This window comes from Meles meles, chromosome 16 (genome assembly GCF_922984935.1).
Source record: "Meles meles chromosome 16, mMelMel3.1 paternal haplotype, whole genome shotgun sequence".
NCBI lineage: Eukaryota > Metazoa > Chordata > Mammalia > Carnivora > Mustelidae > Meles > Meles meles.
In genome coordinates, this window is record NC_060081.1 from 81,372,494 (window position 1) to 81,392,303 (window position 19,810).

Consider the following 19,810-nt stretch of genomic DNA (forward strand, 5'->3'; position numbering starts at 1 on the left):
GGTGTCTGATGGGGGAGGTGGGTGTCTGACGGGGACAGCTGATGTCTGGTGGGGGAGGTGGGTGTCTGATGGGTGCAACAGGTGTCTGATGGGGGCAGAGGCTGTCTGTCTGACAGGGACAGCCAGTGTCTGATGGAGGCAGGTGTCTGTCTGATGGGGGAGGCAGGTGTGCAATGGTAATGGCTGTCTGAGGGGAGCGGCAGGTGTCTGATGGGTGCAGCAGGTGTCTGATGGGGGAGGTGGGGTCTGTCTGATGGGTGCAGCAGGTGTCTGATGGGGGCAGAGGCTGTCTACGTGACAGACAGCGGTATCTGATGGAGGCAGGTGTCTGTCTGACATGGGCAGCTGGTGTCTGACGGGGAGGTGGGTATGTGTCTGATGGTAGTGGCAGCTGTCTGACGGGGAAGGCTGCTGTCTGATGGGGGAGGCAGCTGTCCGACAGAGACAGCCGGTGTCTGATGGGGGAGGCAGGTGTGTGTCTGACAGGGGAGCCGGCTGGCGGGGTGTTTGGGGAGAGCCGCGGGGGTCTTTCTGACGGGGAAGGCGGTCGCCCGACCCAGGCGATCCGGTACCTCCCACCCCGCGCCTCCTCCCAGGTAGAGGAAAAGCGACCCCGTCGGGGCTCAAAGGCGTGGGCGGGACTTGGCCGCGTCTTCCGCTCACGCGCGCTGGGCCGGCCCTGCGCAGGCGCGGCCGTGCCGGGGGTGGGTCTAGCCCCGGAAGTGACCTCACGGCCCCAGTCCAGGTCCCGGAAGTGACGCAGCCTTCCGAAGCGGTGAGTGCGGGCGTGGGCGTGGGCGCCGCGCGGGGGCGCGGGTGGGTACGGGAGGGCTTCGGGGCCTGGCGCTGAGGCGGGGGCGCGGCCCGGGAGCGCCGCGGGGGGGTCGGGCGCAGGCGGCGGGGCAGCGGCGTGGAGCCCCGCGCGCGGGCGTGGGAGCGCTGGCGGCGCCGGTCGCGAGGAGCCTTCCGGTGCGCGGAAGTCGGCGGCCGCGGCGTGCGGGGAGGCGGCTCGCGCCCGGCCGGGTCCACGAGGCGCGCGCGGAGCGGAGGGACGCGGCCCCGTCCGGGCGGCCCGCGGGCGCTGCGGTCGGGGCGGGGCGCTGCGGGGGCCGGACCTCGCGCAGCGCCCCGGCTGCTGCCTCCGGGGCGGGCCGCTGGCATGGGCGGGCCGACGGCGGCGGCAGACGGGACTTCCGTGTGCCGCGGGCCGAGCTTAGCTCTTCACGGCACCGAGAGGCTCGGGCGAAAGTGGGGCCCTGGCCGCGGCCGCTGAGCGCCTTCCCCGCGCGTGTCCTGCCGACTTTCGAGTAGGTCCCCCCCCCCCCGCCCCCGGCGCGGAGCCCGCGGCGACCAGGAGGTCCAGACCCGCGCGGAGAGCCGGAGGCGGATCCCTAACCCACCGAGCCGCCCTGACAGCCCCTTCGCCGCGTGTTCACGGGCCGCCCTGTAATCTGGGACCCGCCGACCCTGACCGGCTTTCACGGCCCCCTGGCCCGGTGGACCGGGCTCCGGAGGAGTGTGAGCTCGCCTGTCACTGCCCGCGGGACGCCCTGCAGTGGTGCCCATGTCGCGGGTGCGACCCGCTGGCCGCGTGTGGCCGCGAGCGCTTGAAGCGGCGTGTGTAGCTGAGGGACAGCAGCTGTACTTCTTTAGCTGGGATGAGTGTCGGCGCGGGGGCCGCGTGCGGCTGGGGGCTGCCGCGCTAGGCAGTGCGGGCGTCTCGAGAACAGACCAGGCAGCGGTGGGCATGGAAGTCAAGCTTGGTGGCTTGGCAGGGGAGAGCCCTGCTCCTCCGCCCTGCCTTCAGCCGGCCTTTCCGCGCACGGGCGGAAGGGCAGGAAGGAGGAAGCACTTCCCGTTGTGCGGGGCTCGAGCCCACGTCTCTGCTGGCTCTGCGCGGATGACCTGTGTGCTAGGTGTCCTCCGGCGTCACGTCACCTGCCCTGTGCCGGGTGCCCGTGGCAGCCGCGGGGGCAGTGGCTCTGCAGTGGGCTGAGCTCTGGGTGCGCCGGTAGAGGCGACGGCTGAGTCGTCTTCTCCCTTTACTTGTCGCACACTCCTCCCCTGCCGCCCCCATGGGACAGGTCCGGCCGCGCTGAGTCACTTCACTTCTCGTCTGCAGGGCGGATAAGAGTCCTTCCTTACAGGGGTGTTCGGAGCACCGAGTGAGGTAATCCCCAAAAGGACTCAGATCAGCATTTTGCAGGTACTGAGGTGGAGGTCTCCAGTGTTGGTTGTTCCGCGGATTTGTGGTAGCTTTTGTACACGGCGCCCCTGACTGTACGCGAGATGTTCTTAATGTCATTTTCTAGTCGTCCGCTGGGAGTGTGTAAGAACGCGAGTGATTTGTGTGTATTAACCGTGCAACCTGCAGCCTTGGTTAATCCATTTATCCCATTTAATCATCATTCAAGACCGGGCCGCATAGAAGTGGGGAGCATAGCGGTCCTTTCTCCATCTCGGGGTGACAGGTCAGTCTCCAGGCGGTGTGACAGCCGTGTCGGCCTTTGGTGGGTGCCCATGTCAGTTTGGAGGTGTCCCGCTGTTCCTCGGTGGCTGCGGCATTTCATCTTCCCGGTCGTGAATGGCTGTCGGCTCTTGTCTCACGTGTTGATTGCCAGTGGGAGGTGGGGTCGGACCTGCTGGGGGAAGCCTGAGTTCCAACAGCCGCCCTCCTTGGCCCTGGCATGGCCTGGGCTCAACCGGACACCTGTTCGTGGAGGACCCCGCGTCTGTGCGCACCAGGGGTGCTGGGCTGTCGAGTCTCTTTGTCGGTCGTGCCCGGCTTTGGTTTGGGGTCCCACGGGCCTTGTACAGTGAGTTGGGGGGTGACCTCACTTCCATTTTCTGAAGAAGCGTCTGTAAGGTGGCTGCTCGTTTCTTCCCTGAATGCGCTCCGGAATCTGCGAGGGAAACGGTTGGAGTCCAGCGTGGTCTTCTGGGAGTGTCCTCTCGTAAGTTTCACTTTGTGAGTAGATACAGTGCTATTTGGATTTCCTCTTTCTTTCCACGTTTACTTGGTAAGTTGCATTTCCAAGAAGATGCGTCCGTGGCGTTCTCTTACCCTTTTCGCATCTGTACGTTTGTTCTGAAACGCATTTAAAACTCCTGACATTGGTGATGTGTGTTCACTGTTTTCTTGATGGGTCTGACTCGAGGTTTATCTGCTCTCGGGAGCTGTCCAGCAGGTCTTGTCCGTCTCCATTCGGTCCTGCTTGTTTTGCTCTTCATTATGTCCTTCCTTCCGCTTTGCTCTTCTCTGGTTTCCTGATCCCAGCTCCTGGGTTTAGGTCCTCCTGCTTTGCCGGTGTGAGCACCCAGAGCTCCCAGCGTCCCGGAGAGTATGGTCCCTGTGCTCTCCTTCCCGTGCCGGTCCGGATAGTGTCTCGTTTCTTGCTTGGGTCGTCTTCTACCTGCTGGATTACTCACAGCAATGTTGTCTGATCTCCGTGTCGTCGGGGTTTCTGTGGGTTCTTGGCCCTCGCCGGCCGCAGTTCTGTTGCGGTTGGAGGACACTGTACCCACCCGCACAGCTGGGGGCGCTCGCCTTCCCCACGGACGGGCGTCCGCTCCGTGCGGTCGGACCCGCAGTGTGGGTGCGCGTGTTCAGACCGTTGGCACCTTCACTGCTTTTGGTGGTTCGGTGGTTTGGTTTTCATCTCCATTATCACTTCCGGAGAGAAGGGCACTGACCTCGCTCCTGTCCTTGTGGGATGGTCTGTTTCTCCCTTTAATTCTCAGATTTTGCTTGATGTACTTGGAAGTGCCCGTCGTGCACAGCTGTAGCTGCTCGGTTTCCTGGTGAGCGGCTGTGTGTCGTGCTCGGATTTCTTCCCTTCCCTGGCGAGGTCAGAGCACACTATCGTACTGTTGTCTGTCCCATCTCTTTTTGTTGTTAGCCCCGTCCTTCTGAGTCGTTGGAGTGGTTTCCAAGCATCCCCGGTCATCTGCTCATCGGCTCCATGGCCGGCTCTGTACTGCGTGCTGGGGGCCGCTCCAGAGCTCACAGGGCGCCTGTCCCCCAGCCTGTCCTCGCTTGTCCTTGCCTGCTTAGCGCCGAGACTGCGCCACATCGTGGAAATGCAGGCTGCTCGCACTCAAACGCAGTCCCTGCAGTCTCCTCCTGATCCTACGCTTTCACGTGTGGGACCTGTGCCTGCGTTAAAGACCTATGATATTATAAATCAGAGTGATACTGTAAGTCAGTCTTTCTTGCTATAATATTTAACTTTTGGGGCGCCTGGGTGGCTCCATCAGTTAAGCGTTGACTCTTGATTTCGGCTCAGGTTGTGATTTCAGGGTCCTGGGATTGGGCCCATATCAGGCTCTGCGCCCAGTGGGAAGTCTGCTTGAGAGTCTCTCTCTTCTTCTGCCCCTTCCCCCGTGTGCTCTCACTCGCTTTTAAATAAAATAAGTCTTTAAAAAAATAAAGTGAAAAGCAGGTAGTCTTGTACGTTCACTGTTTCTGTTGCTGCCCTCCATTCCTAAAGATCCGGATTTCCCTCTGGTGCCATTTTTCTTCACCTGAAGGAATTTGTCGAGCATTTCTTGTAAAGATCGGCAGTGATGTCTGCTTTTCCACCGTCCGAGCCTGTCGTGTGTCACTTCCCCTCCTCAAGGGTGTTGTCACCCGGTGTGTGATGCTGGGCGCAGGGCACTTTCAGGACTCTAAACACAGCATTCCAGGATGGCTTCATGCTGTATGGGGTCCTGGATCTGGCTCTGGAAAAGAGAAGGAGATGTTAGTGGGAAAACTGGTGAAATTCAAATGCCATCTGGAGTTTAATGAAAGTGCCCAGGCTGGTGTTTTAGTTTTGACAGACATACCCGGGTCATGTAGGGTGCTGATACTGGGGAAACCAGCTGAGAGGTATATGGGAATATCTTTCACATTTTTGTGGATCTAAAATCATTACCAGATAGGGGCGCCTGGGTGGCTCAGTCCGGTAAGCATCCGACTCTTGGTTTTGGCTCAGGTCATGATCTCCAGGGTCTTGAGATCAAGTCCTGCGTCAGGTTCCACGTGGGCATCGGACCTGCTTGGGATTCTCTCCCTCTGCCCCACCCCTGCACACAAGCGCATGCTGCACGCTCCACACGCTCTCACACACATACAGTAACGTCCGAGTAAAAGTTTGCCTTAAAACAATGCAGTCGGGCGCCTGGGTGGCTCAGTGGGTTAAGCCGCTGCCTTCGGCTCAGGTCATGATCTCAGGGTCCTGGGATCGAGTCCCGCATCGGGCTCTCTGCTCGGCGGCGAGCCTGCTTCCCTCTCTCTCTCTCTGCCTGCCTCTCTGTCTACTTGTGATCTCTCTCTGTCAAATAAATAAATAAAATCTTTAAAAAAAAAAAATAAATAAAATAAAACAATGCAGTCACAGAACGGTAACAGGAGGGTGTCCCTGCAGAGGAAGGTTTGGCTACGATGGGGACTGAGCCAATAAACACGTCGAAGATGTTGGAAGCCAGGATTCTGGTCAGAATGAGGTTGTCAAGACCGAAAACTAGCATGAGCCCTGTGGTGCGGAGTCAGGCGCATAGTGTGAACTCATGGTTCCCGCAGTTGCTGCACGCCAGCTGGGGGGATGGGCCTAGCAGGACGGGGGCGGGGGGGGGGGAGGGTGTGTGTGGGTGTGTGACCTTTGTCTGCTCTCCAGCCCGCTGAGCCTGCAGGCAGCAACACCCCAGCAGCCTGCCGCATGCCGGGGCTTCCAAATCCCATCCTCCACCCGAAGCAACTAGGGCTTCTTGAGTCAAGGCTGGCCCCCGGGTCACCTGGGGAGAGTGTGAAGCGAGCCCAGAACATTTTGTGTCACGAAGCAGGAAAGTGCTCTGAGATTGATGGGTTGCTGCTCTGGCCAAGCCGAAGACCATTTGAAGATCAAAAATCAATCACAGAGTGGGGCTCACTGAGTAAAATAAGAAGCCCGAGCCTGTGGGACTGAATAAACGGGAAGCTTGGAGGACGGGGGAGCCGGCAGGGACCCCGAGGGCTGGAGCTCGAAGCACGGCAGAAAGGGACCAAGGAAACCCAGTCCTCCACAGAGCACGTGGGACATTCTTGTCACAAGGGGAGTGGCCATCCAGTGGGGACACACACATGCCGAAAGACGCCTGGCCTGTGACTGTGCAGGTGTCACGGGCACGAGAGCCAAGGAAAGGCTGGAGAACATTCCAGGCTAAAGAAGCTGAAGACCCCGGCGGAGGCGTGGCTGTGAGCATGGCTCTTGGCCTGCTTGCGGAGGGCGCCCGGCTCCGTAGGGGATGATGCCCGTGGGCGCAGGGAGCCCCCATGGGGTGTTCCGGGGTGGAGCGGGGGGAGGAAGGTTGGCAGCTTCCCTGCAGGTGTTTCGGGAAGAAAAGAGCCCTTCCCCCCACAGACTCCAGCTTTTCCGTAACAGCGACTGTTTCCAAATGAGAACCACATTTTTTAGTGCCTTGCTAAGAGAAAAATTCCCACAAAGGATGTTCCTGTTCCACGCAGAACGTGAGATGTGGAGCAGGAGGCGCATGAGGGACGTCTGAGGAAAAGCGAATTCTGTTCTTTTCCTGCTGTTAAACATGTAGTGGCTTTATCATGATTTTTTAAATATTACATTTATATTCCTCCCTGCATGCGTGTTTAACACCTAGAAACGGGAGGAAAGCCTACCCAGTTTTCTTTTCTGGAAATGCCCACACAGCGGGGATGCCTGAGCGTGGGTGGATATCAGGCACTCACAGCAAAGGGAAAAGGGGTGTCGCCCCCTGGAGAACCAGGCCCCAGACTGCCTCCCATCTGTCCTTGGCGCCTGCAGGATGTGTAGCTGTTATGGGCTGTTGGATGAACAGGTAACGGTGTGCGCAGCTCCTAGTTAAGGAGAAGGGGCTCACGTTGACTCAGCATGCACATGGGCGGCCTGCTGGGCATTAACTGGCCTGTCCTTCCAGCCCTGTCCCCTGACAGATGCACAGGGCAGGGCCGCACACGGAAGGGTGGCCCCTGGCTCACACTGGGGACGAGGGGCGAAGGGGGCATAACAGCCACACTCCATACTTGGTATTCTCACCACCTTCCCGTTTAGCTGGTTTTAAGTGGTACGAACTAACCCACTAACGTTTGAGCAATTGGGTGTTTTATTTTTAGGAAATTTTTATTTGAGGGGTGTCTGGGTGGCTCAGTGGGTTAAAGCCTCTGCTTTCGGCTCAGGTCATGATCCCAGGGTCCTGGGATGGAGCCCCTCATCGGGCTCTCTGCTCAGCGGGGAGCCTGCTTCCCCCTCTCTCTCTGCCTGCCCCTCTGCCTGCTTGTGATCTCTGTCTCTGAAATAAATAAATAAAATCTTTTAAAAAGAATTTTATTTGAGGCTCAGATTTTCTAGTTAATGTTTTCATTGATCAGATGTTTGAAAACCCACAGAAGAGCGTGCATATCCGGAGTTAGAGGAGATTTAACAGTTTAAATTGTCTTCACACACGTCTTGCTCCCAGGTGACAGGCTGATGGGCGCAGGCGAGCCTTGCTGGCGCAGCTGAAAGTGGTGAGTGACGGAAGGAAGTCCTGGTCCTCGGTCCACGTGTGTGTTTCAGCATCACAACGGGAGACCGCGCTGTGCACGGGCCTGTCCTTGAGTCTGGGTCTGACCGCACCTTTAAACCAAGTGTCTGACTTTGCCAATTTGATTTTTGTTAGGAAGCCATGGTGCCTTCGAGGCTTCTCTCACTAGGACCACGGACTGTGCCTGGGGGCGTGGGGCGCTGGACTCAGGTCCGGCTGTGGCCCCCTTCTCCCAGGCTGCTCTCAGACAGCTGTGTGGACCACGCCAAGCACCAGGAACCCCCCGGGAAGAAACTGCTCTCCGAGAAAAAACTGGTGAGGCTTCTGACCTTGCAGGACACTGCCACATTCCCCCCGAGAAGGCACAGGACGTTGTTTTGAGTTCTCGGCATCCTGTTCATTCTGAGTGTATGATGGAGGGGACACGTGTAGCTTCCTGAACGTGCGGGAGTGGGATGAGAGCCTGTGTGCCCGGAGCCCCCAGTTCTCGTGAACCCTGCGAAGACCAGGGAGGGTGCCGGGGGCTCCAGAAGCTTCAGCCGTGTTCCGTCCCTTCAGCTGGGATGGGCGCATGCACGCTTCTTCACCACTCGCCTGCGTGTCTGACTTGGGTGCTAGGTACATTCTTAAGGATGTGTGGCCATTTCTTAATTTAAAAGACCTGGGGAGGGGAGGGCTAGGCCTTTAGTTTCATAGTTCTTTAAGCCTTACCTGGTGTTTGTTGTTTATCACAACCTTGTATTGAAAACATGAATGATCTTTGATTAAATTCAAGAAAATAAGTGTTTACGACCCTTCACTTTCTCCTGAATGGGGGAGGGGCTCCGCTAAGCATTATCAGGGCAAACAGCGTCTCCTGGTAGGCACCTCCCTGCTCGCTACGGCCGTGTTTGCCAGCCACGTGGCTCAGTGTTCCTTAGGGGTCTCGTCTCTCCCCAGACGGTAAAAATTCAATCCAAGCTTTTCCTCCCCTAAAATGCTCACCAGTTGTGTTTTTTTCCCATCGGGTTGATGTTGATGAGGTTGGCATGTAACAAAATTAGTGAGTTTTTGAAATAGTAATTCGTGTTTTTTCCATGTGGTGGTGCCAGAGAATCTTAAAATACCTGCGTATTTAAAAAAAAAAAATCTGCTTATGGAGTAGTGGTTAGAAATGCCAACATGCCGGGTCCTGGCAGAGGGGCTGTCTGTGCCCACGCGTGCAGCCGGCAGGTGGGCTCGCTAGCGGTCACAGCCCGGCCCCTGGAACCCAGGCGCTGACCTTCTCGTAGGATGAGCTCATGTTTTTTAAATGTGAACCCAGTTCGTCAATCCTCGTTCTGTAGCTGGAGTGTGCCTCCCTGAGGGGCCCGGAGAAAAGCTCCGAGAGCCGTTCGTGCACCGCTGCTGTGAGCACGGCCCTCCGCAGTCAGTCCTGAGTCGGAAGCCTGCTTGCCCCCCAGGACTCCCCTTCGTTACTGCGTCTCTCCAGGAGCAAAGACCTGGGGCTACCGTAACGCTTTTGTTCAGTGACCGTTTGAGGAAAGATGCTTTATTTAAGGAAGATTTCCTCATAGCTCCTGATTTCCTCAGGCTGCCTTTCCTACCCGTTGACCAGTTTTCGCTTCCAGCGCGTTGACCGACGTTTGCCTACAAACGGTAGTGACTTGTGGGAACTTTCTCACACTTGCGTCGTAGGCGAAATTAGCAATTTAGTATCATTAACTTCTCGTTTTAAAACCTGTCACAGATACAAAAGGTACATTTCGCGCGGCTGCTCGGTCCCTGAAAGGATTGCAGCGTGGGTAATGACCGGACTCGCTGTGCTCTCTGCAGAAGAGACATTTCGTGGACCACCGCCGAGTGCTTGTCTGCGGGGGCCGTGGCGGCGACGGGGTGAGCTGCTTCCACAGTGAGCCCCGGAAGGAGTTCGGAGGCCCAGATGGTGGCGACGGAGGCAACGGTGGCCACGTCGTCCTGAGAGGCACGTGCCGCGAGGGGCCGTTGGGGGAGGAACGCTGTGTCTGCTCGCCTGTGGGGCGGGGCATTTCCCCCTCCTTCTCATCCTCTTGCGAATTTGAATTCAAAAATCGATGGATGGACATCGTTTCATATGGATGTTCACATTTAAAAACTTCCTTAAACCAATTTCAGTGGCGGGTGATGTAAATTTCAGGAACACAAAGCCCATTTACGCTCAGGGACTCTAGCGCTGGGCCGGAAGGCAAAGGGCAGGGTCCGCGTCGCTGGTCCCGGACGTGCTGGGCGACTGTCGATTACACGGAGCACTTCGGGAAGGAGCGGCGGGTGAGCCGGCAGATGTAGTCAGCGGTCACGACACGATAAAGTACGACTGTTGTTACATTGATGATGGCATCGTGGCTAAGTCTGACTTTTTCAGAAGTGGTGTTTTTTTAAAATGAGTACTTTTCGCTTTCTAAAAAAAATCACACTGCCAGTTGGGTCACTTGAGCCGTGACTTCATGCCATGGTTCCCTGTGCGTTCCCTGTGTCCTTAAACGGGTCGTGTACAGGTGGTTGTGCTTGTAACCCAAGGAAGGTGAAGGTCCTTGCTCTAACTCGCAGCTGACCGGCGAGTCAAGTCGCTGTCCTCGGTGCTGTCGCGGTACCAGGGTTTCCACGGAGAGGCCGGTGGCAGGAAGAACTGCTTCGGGCGCAGCGGCGCCCTCCTCTACGTCCCGGTGAGCCAGAGGCTGCAGAGCCCACCCCTGCCTGCTTCCCAGGGCCCCCTGGCTTGGCCATGCAGCCGCCCTCCGTGAAGCAAAGCCCTGGGGTGACGCTTGGTGCTCACTTTATCCCGTGTGCATGTATGACCTGTTCAAAAATCATGAAATTATAGTATTAAAGGCAGGACCCCGGGGGCCCACTGTTAGTCTATCCTTACCCTCCCAGGGCGTCTCTGGGAGTGGAGACTTGGCTCCTCCCGGATTATCCAAGTGTTTTTCAAATGCTCCCATCCACCCTAATGTTTGAGAAACACTATCTCCAAAAGCCATTTACGCGGTCTGCAGGGTACGCCACAGCCTCCTAAAGTCCCTTTGAAGGCTGGGACCTTTTCCTGGTGCTTCGGAGCTCTGCAAAGGGGGGACCTCGTGGTGCCCCCGCCCCTCTGCTACATGCCCTTCTTCCAAACGTGGACACAGGCGCTCGGAGCGCTCTGCCCCACGTGTTTGCTCTCCTATAAGCACTTTATTTTCAGGTCCCAGTGGGCACGATAGTGAAGGAGGGAAAGGAAGTCGTGGCTGACCTGTCATGCCCGGGTGATGAGTACATTGCTGCTCTGGGCGGGGCAGGAGGAAAAGGTAACCGCTTTTTCCTGGCCAACGAGAACCGCGCACCGGTGACTTGCACCCCCGGACAGCCCGGTCAGGAACGCATCCTCTTCCTGGAGCTCAAGACGATGGCCCACGCTGGAATGGTGGGTACCATCTGGAGGGGGGAGGAGGCGGCATTTCCGCAGCAGAGCGAGAGAAAGTCCGCCCTGGTGCCGGCACTTGCCTCCAGCCTGGACCTGAGCGACAACTTGGTGGCACCGCCCCTCCCAGGGAGGCCCTGTGTGCGCACTCGGGAGCCCACACTCTGACGTGTCCCTGCTCCCCGACCTTGGCCAGGCACGGGCGCCCTGAGGTGACAAGGTGGGTTTGCCTTTGCTCCAGGTTGGATTCCCCAATGCTGGGAAGTCCTCCCTTCTCCGGGCCATTTCGAACGCGAGACCCGCTGTGGCTTCCTACCCGTTCACCACTTTAAAGCCCCACGTTGGGATTGTTCACTGTGAGGACCACCAGCAGATAGCAGGTAGAGCTCCAGGATTCTGTCTGAAGGTTGGCCTGAGATGGCATCCGAGCACGAATTATGTAATTCAGAGCTGCCCACCCAAGATGGAGCGCTGTCTCTCTTCATTTCAGCACTCCTAGTTCTGGCAAGCCCACTGACCCCCAGCCCTCTGTGTCGCTTTCAAACTGGAGGAAGTCCCACCTCCTCTGGTCTCCCTCTCCCAGCCTCCGTTGTGGAGACGACATGTGACTCGAAAAGCTTCCCTGTACCATTTTGAGACAAGAAAACTTTTTCCCAGAAGATAATGTACCCATTAAAAATAGTAAGCTGCCGCTCAGGCTGCTTGAACGGCGCCTTAGATTGGCAGAGTGCTCTGACTCGCCACCAGGAATCCGGTTCTTAAGTTTACAGGAAGCATTTTCCCCTTTCTGAATCATTTCTAGAGCCAGAGGCTGGCCCGTGTTAAGTGTTCCTTGTGAAGCTGGCCAGCCTGTCACCCACACCCGTCCGCACCCCTGCAGAGCTGAGAGCACAAGTGCCTGGGGCGGGGGGTGGCCTGACGGCATCCCCTTCAAGGCGCGGTGCGCGGGGCCCACCGGGAGCCAGGCCTGTCCCCACAGCCCCTCTGTTCTGTGTGCCCTGCAGTGGCCGACATCCCGGGCATCATCCGGGGCGCGCACCAGAACCGGGGCCTGGGGAGCACCTTCCTCAGGCACATCGAGCGCTGCCGATTCCTCCTGTTCATCGTGGATCTGTCGGAGCCGGAGCCATGGACGCAGGTGGAGGCCCTGAAGTTCGAGCTGGAGAAGTATGAAGCCGGCCTGTCTGAGCGACCGCATGTGGTCGTGGCAAATAAGATCGACCTCCCGCAGGCCCGAGCGGCTCTGCCCCAGCTGCGGGCCCGCCTGGGCCCGAGTGTGATCGCCCTGTCGGCTGCGACTGGGGAGAACTTAGAGGCGCTGCTGTTGCGCCTGCAGGAGCTCCACAGCCGGCACGTGGGTGCCGAGCTCCGCTGGTAGCCACCGGGCTGCCGCCCAAGGGTGACCACCCTGAACGCAGCTCTGGGTGGAGACGAGAAAGTTGCTCTCTGCCTGGCACTGTCCTGGCGCTCCCTCTCCAGCCAGTGGGCCAGGACCTCGGCCGGGTGCGCCTCCTGACCTGCTCCCCGGGGCCTCCCGCACCCGCGGGCGTGCTGACCAGCTGAGCCGGGCTCCCCACCCTGCCTCAGGACCTCTAAGTGGCGAGGAGCCCGCGGCCATGCGGCTGAGCCGCCTGACTTGGTGGGGCCGAACCCTGACCTGCACATGGGACCCCGAGCGGGAGGCGCAGACTCCGGATCCCTGACACTGTCATCCCCAGTGCTGGCTGCGGTCCCAGAGGCCGGCCCGCCCGACGGAGGGGACATGAGGACGCCGGGACAGGGAGCCTTCACAGCCTCAAGGCTCTTCTCAAACGCCCCTGTCTGAGCAATGCAGTAGGGGCGATGCCTCCGGCGTTGTTCCAGACTTGGCTGCGCTGTGCAGGAGCCGTTGGCTTCACGACTGAATGCACCCAATATCCGACCTGGGGCCGTGCGAGTCATTAGCTGAGGGCACAGGCTCGTGTCCCCACGTAAAGCCTGCGGCTTCAGGCGTGTCCCTGGGGGCCCTTAAGAGACGATGTGTTTGGGGACTGGGGGTAACCAGGGGAAGGAACCTCGGGCCCTTTGGGGATTTGCCCTGGGGTCCTTGCCGCCAGCTGGGAGCGTGCTGGGGGCTGGGGCTGCCTCAGGCAAGAAGCTTGTGCCCCAGCTTTCAGGAGCAGTTCCGTTTTGATGTACCGTCAAATCTGCAACCAGAACGAGAATCCTTTGCCTGAAGCTTTATTTTAATGTCTTCTAATTTCCGAGGTCCTTGTGTTCTGGAAACCAGAGATGGGTTTTGCAATCTCTTTGCTCTCTCTGGGGCCACCACAAAGGATTGCGTAGAGCCGTGTTAATTATCGTGGCCTTTCATCTCCAGCCGGCCGCCGGTGCTGCACCCAGGGCGACACAGGGGGCCTCCCCACGTCTGTCCTGCGCTCGCCTGTGCCCCCGGCAGCCTCAGGACCTGACCCAGCTGAGGCACTGATCAGTGTTTATGGAGTGAAGAAAGGGATGGTGTCTGATGTTGTGTACGTGGTGAGTTTCTTTTAGTTAAAGGCACATGGTTGGCGGGAAGATTCGCTGAGCAGCAGAGGCCCGGGTCCGCCTCCCCTCCCATCCCAGCCCCCCCCTTCCAGCCGTGTCTGCAGGGGCCGCTGAGGCCTGAGCCGTTGCTCCGTGTATCTGCCTGAGGCACCGCCTGTTGACAGCGCCCTCGGCTCAGGGACTCCACTTTCCCGCGCTGCCGCTCCGGCCGGTGGTTCCCCGCACGTCGGGCCGGCGGCGCAGGCGCTGTGGTGCGTGTCGCACGAACCCCTTCCCGCCCTCACTTTTCTTGGAGCTGACCTCCAGCCTGGGTCTACTTGCCTCATTTTGTTTCCACCTGGATATCTGTTTTTGCCCCGACGTCTGTCCCTTCCTGTCCGTTCTGTCTTGCAGACTCTCCGGCTCCAGTGGGCGTTTCCTCCCCTGTGCCCTCCAGGCTGCCCTGCCACACAGGCTGCCCCCCAGTGTCCCCTCCCTCACTGTACTCCAGCCTGTCGAGGTGGCTGTCACCTGGCTCTTCGCAGCCTTTCTGGAAGCGGGTGTGAAGACCGCGACCTGAGCCGCAGGAGGCAGCATTTCCCGCATTCCCCCATTTTTGTTTTTTTTTTTTTTTTTAAGATTTTATTTATTTATTTGACAGACAGAGATCACAAGCAGGCAGAGAGGCAGGCAGAGAGAGAGAGGAGGAAGCAGGCTCCCTGCTGAGCAGAGAGCCCGATGTGGGGCTCAATCCCAGGACCTTGGGATCATGACCTGAGCCGAAGGCAGAGGCTTTAACCCACTGAGCCACCCAGGTGCCTCCATTCCCCCGTTTTTAAGCCCTAAGGCGTGGCACCCCGATTTCCCCAGCTCCCCCATCCACTGGCTCCAGAGGACAAGCCTTAGGCTCCTGCGCAGCTCCCGAGGGCGCATCACCAGCCCTGCCCTCAGCCCTGTCCCCGCCCCACCCCAAGAGGTAGGCCCTGCCCTGCTGGCCTCCCTTTGTCTTCGTGGAGGCTCAGCCCCTCCTCGTGCCTTTCTTCACGTGGCAGTAGGGCTCCTGTTAGGAGCAGATGGACACCCTGTTTCCCGGTGTGGTCAAGGCCTGGAAAACGGGCACATTGCCCACCCTGAGCTGGAAACCCAAGGTGGCAAGCACGTGTAAATCCGGCAGCAAGCAGAAGGCCAGATGACACCGTTGTGTGACCGCAGACGACCCCAGCTCTGCTGCCTGGCCCACCCTCTCCTGTGAGAAGTGGGGTCCGTCCCTGCCATCGGCCTCAGCTGACCTGCAGAATGCGGGGACTGGGCCCACTCGACCCCGTCAGCGCCCTGCTTATGGCCAAGCTCCAGCTTGGCAACAGGCACCACCGAGGCAAGAACAAGCCACCCACGGCGCCCATCCACGGGTCTGAGCCACACACTGGTTGCTTCGTGCCAGGAACGTGGAGTGGCTTGTGGGAGGGAGTGCGCACTGGTTTGTTGTAAAGGTGCGGAATGAGGCCTCCTTGGGCCTTCTCCGTCCAGGTGCCTCGAGACACTGATGTCTTGGCAGTGGGGTTGGAGGGCCTGGAGCCCTCAGAGCAGCACCTAGTCGGCCCATCGTGGGACACGGCCGGGGGCTCGGAGGCAGGCAGCCAAGGTGCGGCTGAGCCTGGAGCAGGGCCGTCGCCGCCGCCCCCAGACACCCCGAGACGCCCGCTCCTCTCTCAGCCCCTCGGTGTCGGGAAGGGCGGGGCTGCTGTGGGTGGAGTCTGTGCTTTGAAGTGGAGTTTGACCAAATGTGTGTCCCTGACAGCCACACCCTGGGGGCTTGAAACAACAGAACTGCATTCTGTCCCACCTCTGGAGGCCTAGGGTTGGACCCGCCTGGCTCCCAGGGTTCCCTGGTCAGGATCCCTCCAGTCTGCCTCCATGGTCCCAGGACCGCCACTGTGGGTCTCTCTGTGTCCCCCCCATCTTACAAGGACACCAGTCATTGGACTTAAGGTACACACTAAGCCAGGATGATATAATTTTGACATTTTAATTCCATTTGAAAAGACACTATTTACAAACGCGGTCCTACTGTGGTCCTACTCTGAGATTCCGGCGTGTGACTGGGGGAGGGGACGCGCCAGTTGCGCGGCAGAGTGGAGAGCACCCCTTCTGATTCTGAGGTTTTGTACATTTCCATAATGTGCCCGGGTCCCTCCCTCTCCCCGCACATCAGAAACCCTCCCTGGAGCAAAGCCCCCGTCCTCCCCCGCCGGGCCCCACTACGAACACTCCCGATGCAGGCGGTTGTGGGGCTGCTCTGAGAGCCCAGTGCCCCTCCCCAAATACCCCATAAACATCCTCCACGACCCCGGGGAGACCTTCCCATCCACCCGACCAAAACCAGACTGCCTACCGGGGCCCCTATGGGCACGAGCAGCGTGTCTCCGCGAGGGTGGCTGCCTGACGTCGTGCGGCCACTCCTGCCCCACGTAGCCTCCTTGACCGCAGATGCTTCTTTGGCCCGGGCTGTGTCTCACGGCCGGGCCAGTGCCCAGAGGCCTGAGGGCCCAGATGCTGGGCGACGTCAGTTCAGGTAAGACATGTCAGGGCCAGTGATCAGAGGCTACCGAGTGGACAGCTTTGCTCCGTGACGCACGGGCACTGTGCCCTCCCCCCCAAGGCCGCGCGCAGGGTTGCACCTTGGTGGTCCTCCAGAAGCCCCGTGGAGGTGGGGCCCGGCTGCTGGTGCTCGGGGCGCTGAGGCTGGCACGGAGCCCTGGGGACAGCCGTCCTGCCTCGACTGTGGCCACACGAATCTGCACAGGTGGTGAGATCTTGAAGAGAATGTTTCAGGGGTGACAGATTATAGTTTGGGACAATGAAGACGTGGAGCTGGAGGGCGGTGCGGGAGCGCGGCAGGGCGTGTTTGGTGTCAGTGAGCTGCATGCTTAGAAATGGGCCAAAGGGTCCATTTTATGTGTACTTGACCACAGTAGCAGAACGATCTCAGCCCTCCCCCCCGCAACACAGACGTGCCGTTGCACACTCACACACATGCGAGTGCACGTGACACGGGAGTCCGTGGGTCGTGGCGATGCCCACGCCCTGGTGTGGTCCCGGCCGGCCGCTCTGCGCGGTGCCTGTGGGGAAACCGGGCGGAGGCCCCGTGCAGTCTCGGTGGCTTCTACAGTTGCGTGCGAGTCCCCAACCTCAGAAGGGACATAAAAACAAGACTGGAGAAGTGGCTGCTCTCAAGACAAGCTCTGGGGGGACCACGGGATCAGGCCTGCGCCACCCCTGTGTGGCTGGACCGCCACCACGCTGTCACGCCTGATAAATGCTTGTCGGAAGCAGACACATACAAGGTTAAAAGAGCATAACGGATCCGTGTGCGGCCGCACAGGCCTGGGCGTCAGGCTGCCGCAGGGAGTGTGCCTCCCGAATCCAGGACACCACGCACGCGCACTGTGAGGGTAGAAGGGTCCGTGCAGGGGGTCCTCGAGGCAAGCCGAGGCTGCCAACGGCATTCATGTTCTCGTTACTGCTGCGTGGGCTCCGATGGGGCCACCCAAGGCTGCTTCTGAAAGGGCTGTGTCGAGAAAGCTGGATAGGCCAGGGGGCCCCAAGGCCCCTGGTCCAGTGTGTGCAGGGCCACACAGGCTGTGGGGAGTCACCGTGACCCTGCCCACACATACCTCGTGATCCCACAATCCACAGGCCCCCAGACTCACAGGGCACAGCCAGGGCTGCCTTGGGGCCACAGATGGGGTGCTTGGCTAGTCTCCGGCTTGCAATCATTTGGTTCCTTAGAAGGTCTTTGCAGAAAATTGACGGGTACCGATATTTCCCCCAGGGCCAGGAAATTACTGATTTTTGCCTTAACCATGATATCTGTTGCTGTACCTGTGACACTCGGCCCTGAGGGTATGTGCTGTATGGCCCCTGCTGGAGGTGGAGGGGAGGGGATTGTGCTACCCCGCCCCCAGCCCGGGTTCCCTCATCTGTGCAGTGGGGACAGTAAGGCCCAGGGCAGCAGGGTCACCACTGGCCTGGCCCAGGAGCCTTAAGCTTGTTCACTTCAGCGGCACCCAGAGTACTCCAGGTAGCGCATCCAGGGGTCCAGGCCAAGGGCCCACACCCCTCCAGACCCCCGACCCAAGCACTTAGTCCTTTCCACGGAGTCTGGTGGCTCCCTGGAGCGGAACCCTCCCCCGCATCCCCTCCACCACTGTGTCCGTGAGAAGGACAGGGCGGGTTGCCGGATGTGATTTGAATTTCAGATCCACAACAGAGAACTCTGGGCACTACCACGAAAGCACCGTTTGTTGCGAATCTGAAATCCAGATAACAGCTCCTGCCCCAAGGGTGGGGCCTGCAGGAAGGGCTGGAGGGCTGGGCTGGGCCTGGCCAGGGAGAGGATGGCCCAGGGCTGCAGGGAGCAGGGGCACCCCTGCAGCCTCCCCCACTCCCTGACCAGGGCACTGCCTTCCTCCAGCCCATAGAGAGGCAGTCCCGGCAGGAGGGAGGTTGGCTGCAGGTCTGCGGCTAGGGCCGGAGGCACGAGCAGAGCCCCACCTCATGGCCCCCCACCCACTGCTGGGCCCCACACGGCCCATGGTGGCCAGGACCAGCCAAACTCAAACTTTGCTGTCTCTGTGGGGTATGGAAGTCTCCCTCCTGTACCCTCTGCCGGACAGTTCCTTCAGGGAGTCCCCTTGCAGCCCCAGGGACAGGTCCTCAGATGACCAAGGCCAGGGGAGGCCCCAGGTAGGGAGGGTGGCCAGAACATTCCCCCAGTAGGCCAAGCACCACCCCAGAACCACAGGCTCTAAGTTACTCCCCCGCCCTACCTATGTCAGGACAGCCCCAGCCGGCCACTCCCGACCAGCTGCCCCCTGGTGTGCGTGAGGTGGCCTCTCGGCAGCAGCTACCCACAGAGACGGACCCCAGAGACAGTGGACGCCTTCCCAAGTGCCTCTGAAGAGCCATCCTGGGCCTGCCGCAGGGCCACCTGCCCGAAAGGGGCATCTCGAAGGGCCCAGTTCTGATCCCAGGAAATATCCGTGTGACCCCAACAGGTCCCCATAGCCTGGTGGCCTTCACAGAACCACTGCCCCGGTGGGGGAGGGGGAGGGCTTCGTCCAAGGGCTCTGGGCTCCCAGCTGGATAGATCTGGAGTCCTTGGTGAATTCAGTGTCTGGTTCAAGGCCCAGCGGGTAGCAGGGGCTCAGGAAGTTCACTGACAACACCCCTTCAGCCAGTCCTTGTGTGCTCGTCTCTGAAATAGCGGCTTGGAATTGGACTCACTTGGATTTAATTAAAGATTGCAAATGTAGTTTTTAAAAGAGTATATTTATTTATTTGACAGAGATCACAAGTAGGCAGAGAGGCAAGGCAGAGAGAGAGGGAAGCAGGCTCCCTGCTGAGCAGAGAGCCCAATGCGGGGCTAGATGATTCTGGGACCCTGAGATCGTGAAGGGAGCCAAAGGCAGAGACTTAACCCACTGAGCCACCCAGGCACCCCGCCCTCTGTTAAAATGTAGATCTCCACTTTTCCCTGGAAGAGTCAGTCCATCACAGTTTAGTATGAATTAATGGATTGGGGGGACTGGGACAGAGCAGAGCCTCAGCTGACAAAGAAAGCTGATGGACCCTGGGGACACCGGGGAGGGGCCAGTGAGGAAACAGCTGGCCCGTCTGCCCACCCTCCTGGCTTCCCAGGAATATATGGTTCTGCCAAGCTGGGGAAGCAGCCCAGACTGTGGCCCAGCGCAGAGGGCAGAAGGCAGGCCCTTCCCCATCCACTGAGCTGGTCCAGCTCCTACACCTCAGCTAGGAGCCAGTGTTTCCTGGACTCTCCAAAGATCATCACCATTTAAAGTGGAAGCATTTAAAGATCATGAAATTTGTCATGTTTGGATTTGGAAACTGGTGTGACTTTGTCACAGACACGTTTTCAGCCCAGTGCCATTCGCCACCTCCTCTCCTTACACCCAAAAGCGTCTTCTCCTTTCTCCCTTCTCCTTGTCTTTCAAAGGATACAGCTGTGCCCGTCCCCCGCGCTCTCAGTGACGGGGCCCCACGGACACACGGTCAGAGGTCAGGTGCTCCCTCCCGTTCGTCCCCCGCCCGCGTGGTTCACGTCACTTCATCCCCTGGTCACAGGGGGGTGAGCACAGGACAAGAAGGCGTTTCCAGAGCCAGAGGCCACATTCGCACAACTCTGGTCACCGCACATGGTGACAGCTGTCCTGTGGCGTCCGTGGTTCCTGATGCTCCCTGGCTGTGCCGCGTTCGTCACTGACACCGGACCGCGGGTGCGTGCGTGCGGAAAAGAACACACGGTGCGCGCGGGAGTGGCTCTGTCCTCGGCTT

The 19,810-nt window shown here is 59.4% G+C and overlaps 1 protein-coding gene across 4 annotated transcripts; it reads left to right on the forward strand.

Annotated features, from left to right (window-relative positions):
* Window positions 1–710: 710 nt before the first annotated feature.
* On the forward strand, window positions 711–13,455 carry MTG2 (mitochondrial ribosome associated GTPase 2). Of its 4 annotated transcripts, none has more exons than XM_045980879.1 (7): window positions 711–775; window positions 7,672–7,851; window positions 9,352–9,499; window positions 10,102–10,217; window positions 10,736–10,954; window positions 11,193–11,331; window positions 11,956–13,455. In XM_045980879.1, the coding sequence occupies exons 2-7, from the start codon at window positions 7,678–7,680 to the stop codon at window positions 12,327–12,329; spliced, it is 1,170 nt and encodes a 389-aa protein (XP_045836835.1). In that variant the 5' UTR covers window positions 711–775; window positions 7,672–7,677; the 3' UTR covers window positions 12,330–13,455. The 4 variants fall into 4 exon arrangements, with proteins under 4 accessions (XP_045836835.1, XP_045836834.1, XP_045836836.1 ...); XM_045980878.1 differs by lacking the exon at window positions 711–775 and adding an exon at window positions 2,415–2,954 and having other exon boundaries at window positions 7,382–7,851; XM_045980877.1 differs by lacking the exon at window positions 711–775 and adding an exon at window positions 5,260–7,519.
* Window positions 13,456–19,810: the final 6,355 nt, after the last annotated feature.

What these genes read in the sequence shown, in the direction of transcription:
- MTG2 (XM_045980880.1), top strand. Translation starts at nt 7,678, where the DNA reads ATGGTGCCTTCGAGGCTTCTCTCACTAGGACCACGGACTGTGCCTGGG. An exon ending in GCGCCCTCCTCTACGTCCCG is followed by an intron (nt 10,218 to 10,735) that starts GTGAGCCAGAGG and finishes CTTTATTTTCAG; the next exon opens with GTCCCAGTGGGCACGATAGT. An exon ending in GGACCACCAGCAGATAGCAG is followed by an intron (nt 11,332 to 11,955) that starts GTAGAGCTCCAG and finishes TGTGCCCTGCAG; the next exon opens with TGGCCGACATCCCGGGCATC.